Source organism: Gopherus evgoodei, chromosome 4 (genome assembly GCF_007399415.2).
Source record: "Gopherus evgoodei ecotype Sinaloan lineage chromosome 4, rGopEvg1_v1.p, whole genome shotgun sequence".
Taxonomy (NCBI): domain Eukaryota; kingdom Metazoa; phylum Chordata; order Testudines; family Testudinidae; genus Gopherus; species Gopherus evgoodei.
This window is the reverse complement of record NC_044325.1, coordinates 110,682,546-110,694,547: the sequence shown is the minus strand read 5'-3', so window position 1 is coordinate 110,694,547 and position 12,002 is coordinate 110,682,546. Positions and strand designations below refer to the sequence as shown.

The 12,002-nt window shown below is 41.8% G+C and overlaps 1 protein-coding gene across 3 annotated transcripts in view; it reads right to left on the bottom strand.

The window, feature by feature from the left end:
* The window catches only part of CARS1 (cysteinyl-tRNA synthetase 1), a 52,068-nt gene extending 45,529 nt beyond the window's left edge, over positions 1 to 6,539 (bottom strand). For all 3 annotated transcript variants that reach the window (XR_004000106.1, XM_030560550.1, XM_030560551.1), the window contains exon 1: positions 6,409 to 6,539. Coding sequence is in view for 2 of the 3 variants with exons in the window: in XM_030560550.1 (XP_030416410.1) it covers positions 6,409 to 6,433 (25 nt within the window). In the remaining variant the exon portion in view is untranslated. The remainder of the gene's footprint in view (positions 1 to 6,408) is intronic.
* Between the last annotated feature and the right edge of the window lie 5,463 nt (positions 6,540 to 12,002).

Sequence of the window (12,002 nt, the reverse complement as noted above, 5' to 3'; positions counted from 1 at the left end):
CAATTTTCCCCAGCTCCAGGGCTGCAGCTGCCAGGGAGAGATGGCCCTCCTTCCCAGCCTCAGTTCTGTGGCTGCTATGGCAGGGGAGAGACCCCCCCCCAGCCCTCCTTCCCAGCCCCAGCATAGGAGCTGCTGAGGTGAAGGAGAGAGGGCACATCCATCGCATTAGAAAGGGAAGACTACTGATATTAAAATACGACTTGTGTGCTTTTGTTTGTAGAACAAAAAAACATTTATCATTAAGTTATTTTTATATAGTGCTTTTATCCAAAGCGCTTTACAATAGCAAGCTAATGGTACAAACCACACTTGGAAAGATCATTAAATGGTTCGCTGAGACCTTCAGCAATTTTCAAGTGGTCCATGAAAAAAAAAAAAAAGGTTTGAGAACCACTGCTGTATAGAAAGCATTGTGATTTGCTCTCAGTGACGTTTACAAAATCTGTGCTAGCACTCACATTAGTACACACAGCCCTAAATCTTGCCCTAACCATTTAGACTTTGTAGTGCTTTCCATGTTCAAAACACTGTACGAATATTAATGAACTGTCTCGTGAGGTATGTAAGTGAAAAGGAAAAATCAATATGTACTCGGGATCATACAATGAGTTGGTGTCAGTGCCAGGAATGGAACACATGAGTTCCTATCTCCAAATCCCATGTTCCAGGCCACTAAACCAATTTCTTTACTTCTATGACAGTATGGTAATCTTGCTCTACAAGGGAAGTTTCCATATAGCTTCTGTAGCACTAAGCTTATTGCCACAGCACAGCTTTTGAAGGGAAAAGCAATAGTTACAAATGGGTATAGGAACTCTGGAGGGGTGTGTGTGTGTGGCGGGGGGGGAGGGAGGGGATTCTTCCAGATGTGTGTAAGTATTATCAGCTGAGACTGAGATTTTGCGTGTGGCCCATTTCCTACGGGGAATGAAATAATTGTTTCACTTTAATGGAATATTTCAGCTGTTCATTTGGTCTCTGCGAATGACTGGAAGCAATGCAGAACAGTGGTAGTTAGAGTTATAAAACAAAGAGGAAAATATTAGTCAATTACACTTCTAAAACCATATCTAATACTGCATGTACTGTCTATCTACAACAAGCAACCTTTCGAGAAGACAGTAATATAGAGGAATGATGTATAAATGCTAGTGAGATAACAAGTGTATTTGACCTTTAAAATATACACAGGATTTAATGCCAGATGTTTAAAGTTTAGTGCAATGAACAGAACCGGTGACAGAAAAATCACAGTCACAACAGTTGCTTTGCATACCTCACACACACACACACACACACACACACACACACACACACACACACACACACACACACACTTCAAAGAGTCAGCTCAATGCATTAAAAAAAATCGTTCTCCAATTTAAGTCAATGCAGTATTATCCATAGTGGATAAGTAGTAAAAAGAAAAATGGATATGTGTAGTTTTAACTAGACAATATGTGCCATCTTATAAATGGGATTAAGATTGCCAATAAACTTAATTTCTCTCTAAATGGTTCATGTTTGTAAATATTGGAATATTTATTCTTATCTCTAGTAGATGCTTACAAAATGAAACATTCATTAATGTAAGATGGTAACTGGTCAATCTATTTGAAATCTGAATTGCCAGATGAGCTCCATGATATATTTATTGTATGTATGAAAGATCAGGAAAACAACACACTCCTTAGGAGAAACATTCATATCATAATACATAAGTTTCAAAAAACCTCTTAAGTTATTGCAAAGAAGGTAGCACTCTTTTTGACAAGTATTATTGCAGGTATGAACTTTAAGTAATTTAAGGAGACTTGGTAAGTCTGAGTAATGATCTTTTTCCTCCACACCCTGAAACTATTTGGAAAGGGAAGTTGTATAGTACCCTGTGTCTTCTGTTTACACAAACACATCAACTAACTGAGAGATACAAAAGCACATGCATCCTTCTGAACGCAAGGGATTCTAGATGGCTTAGGGGATTGCTAATAAGTTACAGTATTTTACTGTTAGGTTACTGTCTCAAATTCAGCCAAAATTCAACAGTTATTACAATCTAATGATTGTTTGCTGACATATAAAATACACTGGTCTCTGTCCGGTTCATCCTGGTGGTTAACAGCTATACCAGAAGTCACCTCCACATTTACTATTCTTGGTGGCAGTCCCAAGTACAAGTGAATTAACACAAAGAATAAAACATCCCTCTCTCAAACTTAGATGTGATCCTTCCAGAACAAGGCTGAAGCATATTAGTGGGGCAGAATGGGAATAATTGCCCTGCTAGGTTTCATGCCACATCTTTTGTACAGATAGAACACTTCAGATTGCAGTGATCAGAACTTTTCAAGCAAAAAAACCAAAACAAACCACCACACCCATTTAAAGGCTGAACTACTTTTTTAATTTAAAAAAAAAAAAAAAAATCAGTGTACCAAGTTCAAATTTGATTTACACCACAATGAAAAAAGCCCACCATCCTATTCCCCAATGTCCATATTGGAAAAAAAAAATCAAATAATTTATTAAAAATCAACACGATAGGCAGCTTCTTCTCTACAGAAGAACAAGAATGCTGCAGAAGCACTGAACACAGGATTAAAACTCATCTGATTGCAATGATCCATTAGCAATGATTAAGTCACCCAATGGCAGCTCTCTCTTTTTAAATATATTCTTTGAACATCAGTAGTTTAGACAACATAACTTTTTACAAATTCTTATTTTTCTAACTGTTAATATGTAGCAAATTTGAAGTTTCCCCCATGTTAAAAAGTTTAGCCCCACTTAGCTACTCTGCAGAGACTAATAAAGTGCTACTTTTTGGTTTGCTAATTAATATAGTTGTATGAACCCTCCATGTGATATAATTGTCAATGTGTTCTACTTTCCATATATGGAAAATTATGCCACCTAATGCTATATGACATTGTGACCTTGTATGGAATGTTGAAATAAGACACAAAGCCGATGACTAAGATATATTAGTTTCTACATACCATTTACATGAAAGATTAAAAACAACTACCTTGAAATCTTGTTATGCAATTCAATAGTTAGATAGCTTTACTTAAATGATACCAGTGTCATCAGTTTCTCAATTTTGTAAGACAAGAATCCCACAAAGTGTATTTTCTCTCTCTAAGGCCTTTCTGCTGTCAAAAGCATTGTCAGTACAGCAGGGACAGAAAGGACATTAGAGAGGAAAAGAGTACCTATCCACAAATATATGGGGATCTCTTACTTCAGTGGAATACCAGCTATTTTGGGCTCAGCACATTCAATGGAGTTCCTCTATCATTGTCAGTGATTTGTACAAGTCAATAGACACAGTTCGAGAATCTCTGCTACAGACAAGGTTGCTGTCTGCAAAAGCATTGGCAATAGGAAATGATTACAAATATTCAGACAGATTCATAAAACTCTTATTTTATATACAGTAAAAGACACTTTAAAGGTCTGGTTCTCTTCTGCATTCTTTAGGGTGACTGGCACTTTAAAAATAGTATTTGTAAAAGTATAATTTGCTGTATTACTAACACCACTTCAGATTACTTGTTCACCATGTCTGCTGCTTGTTTACATTTTGCATTTTACTCATCTTGGTCACTGAAAAAATTACAGGAGCCTTGCAAAAGTGCTGCTCATCGGAGGCAAGTAATTTCCCCCTCTTCCCTCCCATTATCCTCAGCCATATGGTAAAGGTGGACGAGTAGACTGTGTGTCTGGCTTACTATATTTTCATAACAATTTTGCAACTGCTGGATTAAAGAATGTACACAAATAGAATGGAGGGTATAGAAATTCATTCAGACAAACAGACGATATTTCAATGTAAATGATGTATATTGGGGGCATAAACTTTTTTCTGGCAATATGGATTGTAAGATGGAAGGCTCAAAAAAGCAGGAGCTAATGTAGTCAGTTTCATTTTTGTTTTTTAGTCAGTTTCACTTTCCAATTCTCATGAACTAACACAAAGGTTACCTCTACACTGCACACCACTTACAGTAGTCTGTAGGATATGTGTAGTTACATACCACAGTGAAAAGCAGACCGCAAACACACTGCGGTGTGTAGTTACATGCATTGATGAAAGGCTCTGGCAGAGGGGAGGCTGTGGAGTAAGTCTCCAGCAGCTCCCTCACTCTATGCACCTTTCCCTGTGGTGGGAAAAGTCTCTAGCAGCTTCCTGTAGCAGAAAAGGGCTCTAGCAGTGGGGAGGCAGAGGAACACTACACCACTAAAAATAGGCCCATAGATAGAGAGGCACTGCTTGGACTGTAGAGAGTCATGTAGGGATACAGCTGAGTACATCCCCACAGGGCTCAGGCATTTGCCTAAGCAGTGCCTCACCATCTACACTGCTATTTATACTCGTGCTAGGTTGGCAAGTAGTGTATGTATTCTAGACACCACCAAAAGGCATGTGCAGCATAGACTTACCTGAACTTACAGTATTTTGGTGGAACACTGGAGAATACTTAAATTCAAAACAAAAACTCAACAGTGGACTTTTAAGCAATAAGTAATTCTGGTAGACCTTATAATAAACTGAAACAAAAGTTTTCAAGAAAGCTCATGCCTTGATATTTCAATTCTTCTTTTTTTAAGCTATTGAAAATAAATCAGAAAAAGAAGAGGCCTACTGGCAGCCACTTGGTACATATGAGAATATTATTCTTACTTGTAAAACAGAACTACTGGCAATATTTTCACTAAGTGTGCAGAGGCCATCACTTTGTTTTATGTTTGTATAGTGCCTTGCACAATGGGGCTGCACTACAATATACATAGTAAATAAAACTTAAAAGCACAAAACTCTGAATTGTTCTGCTAAAATAAACCCTGCTTTAAAAAAAAAAAAACTTGGTGTTTTCAGAAGGACACCAGATGCTCCCCAGATAGAACACCTTCTATTACTCCAAGAGAACCTGAGCTGTTGCTCCCATATAAATTAGCAACGTCCTGTATATCCATGCTCCATATTTAAGCATAGGCAATCCTACTAAGCAAGACTTTTTGGTAATGTTGGCTGAAAACAAATTCTTCTTACAAAACCAAACATTTTTATTTAAAACCTTCTCTTGGACAGGAGGCTTCCTGAAAAGTAAGGGGCACAAAAAGTACCACAATATAGCTCACATAGGGAGAGTGTCGGAGATACTCTGTAGAACAGGTCTTATGTAAGGGATCTGGAATGCAGACTGTCACTCCTTCGCTTTTAAACACAATCATGTGTGCCAAGTTTATGCCTCGAACCAAACCCCATATGGCACTGATTCTTATAACCTGTAAAGCCCATCATTAGAAGAGTCTGTCCTATTGACATACAGTACTATGATTAATGAACAGGAAAGAACACAACTTTAGGAGACAAAGGAGAAGGGACAAGTTGGGAACGTAAGGATATTTAACCTATATGACAGGGTTTCCCAGCCACTTACATATCAGTAATGGTACTTCAAGCTTGTATTGTTGGTATCCCAAGTTTTGCCTTGTACTGTAATAAGTCGTCTCACTGTGCTACCACTAACCCAACATACTTGCCTCTGAAGCTTAGGATCCATATGACTTGATACACGATAGCACCTTCTCTAACCTTCCAAGGAGCAATTTCAAAGGCACATACAACAGCGAGGCACCTAGGGTAGTTAGGTAACTAAACGCCATTTGAGCCTTTGAAAGCTGTATCTTTAAATCCAGTATCTTTACACTTCTCAGTCCCAACAACTGACAAGACTTTGTATCTTACTAGCAGGAAGATACCCGAGTGACCTTCACAAGAGCTAAACTAGGTCTCAGAGATCCTGAGACAGCACACAATTCATACTGCCCCTTCCTGACATATTAGGAGAAAAGTAAACATCTGACGTCACAAACCACGGCTAGCACACTTGCCACGGTCCTGGCCTTTGTAGGCTCACCCCAGTTTATAACAGCGTATTCCAGGTACTGCAGAAGCAGGGTGACATCCCAGCACAGCAACAGGGCTAGGAGAACACAGAGATGCCACAGCACAATAGGGCAAAGTTACGCCTCGGGATGACCCAGAGCCGGGCACTGGTGGCACATGACACCCTGCTGCACCAGGAAGCTGTGACATCATGAGCCACAGTGACAGCAGGTGGCGGTGACATCATTGCACCCGGCTATAGGTGCAATGACATCACGGCACGTTGCAACAGCAGGGCACTATGACATCACTGTGCAGCCCCAGCACCGGGCGGCGAGGACGCCGGGACACACGGCTCTGGCAGGGCACCAGGCGCCAGGACGCGGTGACCTGTTGCCATGGCACGGCGCACCTGCCCGACGGGACACTGAGACACGACACCCCCCTCTGGCCAGCACCTGGAGCGGCCTTAAAGGGGCCGCACCCGCCCGAGCCCGGGACCCGGCACTTACTGGGCTCCCCGCCGGCTGCCGCCATCCTCCTCCCTCCTCCTACTTCGCTCTGCCGCGTCTAGCCGACTCCTCTCACAGGCTGATGCAAGATCGCGTGCGGTCGGAAAACCATCGCTCCGCCTCTCTACGCCACTTCCGGTGACCGCAGGGTAACCGGGCAACGGGGAGAACGCGCCTCCGAAGCCGCCAGAGTCACGTGACGGCACTAGAGATTAGTGCGCGTGCGCGAATGGGAGTGACCTTTTCTGTCTGTCTCCTGGCCGGCTGCTGCCCCCCCTTCTCGGGCGGGGCTTGCGAGCTCCTTCCCTTCCTGGCCCAGCACTGGGAGGCGGGGCTTGTGGGGCTCCTCCCCCTCCCTCTGCTTCGTCCCTGCAAAGAGGGGGAGGGGCTGGCAAAGGTTACCCTGCTCCCCAGTCCCTGCAAGTGCTTCCCCGCCCCACTGAGCTAATGGGGGAGGGAGCTGCACACACCCTGGGCCAGGAGGCCATGCTCTCTGCAGGGTGGGTAGTGCTGCCACCGCCTGGCATGCTTAACACCAGGAGTCAGACCCCCTCCTGTGAAACACAGATGGGATGTGGGGTAATGGGAGCCTATATAAGAAAAAAACCCGAAAATCAGGACTGTCCCTATAAAATTGGGACATCTGGTCACCCTACCCTCTCCTCAGCCCCCAAACCTTGATATTGGCATAAAATAATGAGTTGTAAATAATAAATCGTGGGTTCCCTATATTTGCCTTCTGGCTGCTGAGCCTTAAGGCACCCTCAGGTCACACGTGCAAGGCAGCTTTTCTCCGCAACCACAAAAGCTAGAAACGTGCATGTATTTTAAAATGGAAGGTGGGAGTCTCTCTGAATCAGAAGACTCTAGGAGCGGAGGTTTTAAGGAAAACACCAACTATCATCAGAGTTGGGATAAAATCACACAAGAGTTGGCACCACAGAGAATTCTAGTTTTTATTCATTTAATTTACCCGTGCCATCATGGTTGCTATAATAATGACACAGCTGCCATAAGGAGCTTTAAGAGCACGTAGAGACTGAATTGTAGAAAGCACTTGACTGATTCTAGATAGTTTGTGCACAGAAGAGTACTGTGGTAGGCAGCCCTAGCACTGCAGGAATACTTCAATTCTGCAGATCCTGCTGAAAGCCTAGGTTCATATTACATAGCTGCAAATTAATACAGCTAGAAGTCAAATGGATAGATGCACCATAATTAAAATACAGAGGAGTTAGATGCAGTGCAGCATGTTCTGCTGCACTCAGAAGGTTCCAGCCTGCCAGGGTCATTGCTAGCAAGATAGGGACTACTCTGTTCTAGAATGACAGCTTCCCTGTTCTTCTGTGAAAAGTTAAATACAAACCTGGATTTGAATGTAAGTAGAGTCAGGATGAGCTCTACCCTGACATCTGGTGGTGAATTATGGGGAGTGTGGAAAGGAATTTCAGGTAGTTGCATTGGCTCACCCACCTCACCTAGCATAGCCCACGGCAGCCTGGGATGGTTATTTCGATAGCTCTGGGATCCCCAATTTCTTTGTTATTGAGGCAGGAAGAATAAAGTGTTGTCACCCTGATTATGTGAATGAGGAACTATGAGACTGCTTTGTGATAGAAATGACTCAACCTCAGTTAAGTAGTACTTGCTAGACAAAGGACATGGGTTCCAAAGCCCAGTGAATTAAGAGAGGTTGGGGACTGGTGTGTGTACCTGATAGTATGGGCCCCTTTTGAGGGCCTAGAACACCAATTGCACCTCCTCCTCTCTCTACTGTTAAAGAGTAGAGCTGATTTTGATTCTATTAGGAGTCCATCTAAAGGCTGCTGAACTGAATTCATGTTGGGCCAGTGGTGCACCAGCACTGGGGCTCCCCTACTACAAGCTGAAATTGCTGAGTACTGTGTTAACTAGTGGGGGAGCCTGAAGACCTATCACTAAGCAGCTGGTAGAGCGGAGCAGCTTGCAGCATGTTAGAGCAGCCCATGGAACCTGGAGTGGAGTGGTTTGCAGGGACAGCTGGAGTGACTCATGGGCTGGCTGGAGGAGTGGCACAGCGGCTGTAGTGGAGCTGGTCGTGGTGAAGGCTGCAGCAGAACTCCATGGAGAGGTGGAGCAGTTGGCCTTGGACCACATAAGGTGCTCCTTACTACCCTGTGTAGGCACCCCCCCTCTCCATTTCCACCCAGGCTGAGGGGGGGGGGTAAAACGCTGCAGATAAACTTTTGAACACTGGGGTGGCACTGACCAGAGACTTTGGGGTTGTTGGACTTTGGGGTGATTGGTCTTAAGACCCTAAGGGGGAAAAGGACATTGCCAAATGTACTTGGAGGTGGGTTTTTTGCTTATGGTTTGTGTTATAATCCTGTTTGTGGTAGCAGCAAAGAATCCTGTGGCACCTTATAGACTAACAGACGTTTTGGAGCATGAGCTTTCATGGGTGAATACCCACTTCCTCAGATTCCCAGGATTCTTTGCTGCTTTTACAGATCCAGACTAACACAGCTACCCCTCTGATACCTGTTTGTGGTGTTTCTCCAATGTGATGCCACATTGTTTCCCTCCTTTATTAAAATGATTTTGCTACACTCAGATTCCGTGCTTGTGAGAGGGGAAGTATTGCCTCCTAGAGGCGCCTGAGGGGATGGTGTGTAAGTGTCCCAGGTCATTGGGTGGGGGCTCAAGCCGGTTATGCATTGTGTTATTGAAACGGAACCCCTGGATACTGAACCCAGGCCTTGCTGCTGCCAACTCAGAGGGGCAGAAGGGTTACATGAATAATCTACTCTCTTCTTCCAGCACATCAAGAAAACATGCACAAGGAATCTAGTTTAGTTTCAGCTTTATTTAAGTATGATTCCTAGCTAACAGTTAAAAAAATTGCTTTTCCTACCCTACCTATACTTGTCTGCCTTGGTAATCAAAGTAAGGAGTAAACCATTGTTTCAAGTGCTGATGTTACTTAGTTTCAGCTCTAGCCAAAGCATCATGATAAGCAAGCTAGTGAAGGGAAGCATTTATAAACCTCTAAATCAGTGGTTCTCATCCTATTTACCATTGTGGACCACATATGCAGCTCTCTGTGTACAATATACACTACCTGTATGTCCCTGAGGATGTCACATGGGCTGCAGCTGTATGTTGATTGGGCTGCAAGCCACCCACAGGCCAAGGACCACAGCTCTAACCAGTATCATACATACTGTGATATGTATGTATGTCCAAGGATTACATTTGTGGCAATTGCCTAGACAGCAAAGGAATCTATTTACTGGATGATGATACTACATTGTTTGTACTACTCTATACCAGTACAATATGCAAGGATGCAGTGATGGAATTCAGATTTTTCTTGCTTTATTTACCCCTTAATAGTGTAACAATTCCTCAATATTATAGTACTTCAGCAAAGCAAAAGTTAATAAATGGACTGAAACCTGAAGTGCATTAAATTCTGGTCTATCTGGTAACATGCTCTCTCTTTTTCAGCCCATAGGGAGATCCTAGAAGCATTAATCTTATGAAATCTTGCAGCATTAGTGAAATAATTTTGCACTGGCACAGATACATACATTGGTGCAGCTAAACCAGTGGCTAAAACACTAACGCAGACAGGCCTAAAAGAGGCCTTGGTAAAGAATTTGTGAATTTAATCAACAAAAAAGTCATCAATGAAGGATGTGAGATATTACACACAATCCCATAACCACAAATAGTCACTAGCCACTTCTTCAGCTCAGCTCAGCTTCTTCAGGAAAAAGTATATGATTAATCTGGCTACCTCAACATATTTAGCCCCAGAAAACAGAATTGCTCTAATAGCATTATTCTGAAAAGCACAGTCCCCAATTACTAAAAAACCTTCAAAATTAGAGATAAAAGATTTTCACACTTTTTTAAAATGTGCTGTCATTTATGAATGAATATTTTAACAGCAAAATATATAAAGTACATAATAAACAGTAGGTTTGAAGTAGCAATTCTATTTGCATCATTTTAAGATTTAGATTGGACAATAAAAACAATAGAGCATTTAAATGTACTGTTAAAAACAGATTTATAGACTGTTGTGTTTATTGCTTTTAGCGTTTATTGGTTAGCTGAGCCCATTCAAACAAAATGCACTTTGCAAAGCCAAATGCAAAGTTATACATCTAGGAACAAGGAATGCAGACAATATCTACAGAATGGAGAACAGTCTCCTGGAAATCAGTTATTATGAAAAGGATTTAAAGGTCACAGTAAAGAAACAACTGAACATAATCTCCCCGTGTGATGCTGTGGCAAAGGGCCAATGTAATCTTTGGAAGCATAAATATGATAGGGAGTAGAGAGGTGATTTTACCTCTGTATACAGCACTGGTGAGACTGGAAAATACTGCATGTAGCTCTGGTGTGCACACTTTAAAAAAAAATATGTTGAAAAATCGGAAAAAAGTTAGAGAAAAGAGCCACAAATTATACAAGGGCTAGAGAAAATGCTTTACAGTGGAAGACTTAAAGAGCTCTTTCTTCTTATTAAAAAGATGAGACACTTGATTCCAGTATCTAAGTACCTTCACGGGGAGAAAATGCCAGGTACTTTCTTATTTTGCCTCTCTCTACTACATGAATAATGTCTAGAAGCTAAAGCTAAGATAAATTCAAATTAGAAATAAGGCATAAATTCCTAACAGTGAGCGCAATTAGCCTTTGGAACAACTCATCAAGGGATATGGTGACTTCTTCATCTCCTGCTGTCTTCAAGACTGGATTGTTTTTTGAAGATAACTTGTGTTTGGCTAAAGCGTAATGGGCTCAATGCAAAGGTAACTGGGTGAAATTTAATTACCTGAGTTATACAGGAGATCAGACTAGATAGTCTAATGTTCACTTCTGACCTAAAACTCTATGAATCTCTTCACATCACAATGTTCTCATAAGTACATTCTTCATTGCATATTAAAAAAAATAACTTAAGATTCTGTTTGGTCCTGTTTATCAGTGCAGATAACAAAATCAACAATCTGCTTCAAAACCAACAAATATCACTCCATCCAGTTACTGTGAGGTTCCCCTTACACTTCTCATTTCCCAAGACATAACAGTGTTCAAAGTTTATTATATAGTTTAACGTACACTTATATCCTTTCCTCACCTGAACATGAAAAGGGTACCCAACTTTATTTAATGTCTTACAGCTCAGGACACATTCTCAGTGAACAGCTACGCAAATCATTGTCACGTTTAACTAATGACAAGTAGAGCCTGTAAGAGACATCTGAGAAGCAGCTATTCTAGATGACATGAGTTGCAGTGAAGATATCTGAACTAATTTCTCTATTTGTTTTACCAGTAGTTTTTACGTTGATATTTTCAAGTTTTCTTAAATCAACAATAAAAAAAACTGGCATCACACACTAAAGTAAAGTTGCCTATAGAAACATAGGGGGGAAGGGGAGGGATAGCTCAGTCATTTGAGCATTGGCCTGCTAAATCCAGGATTGTGAGTTCACTTAGGGATCTGGGGCAAAAACAGTACTTGGTCCTGCTAGTGAAGGCAGGGGGCTGGACTTGATGACCTTTCAGGGTCCCTTCCAGTTCTATGAGATAGG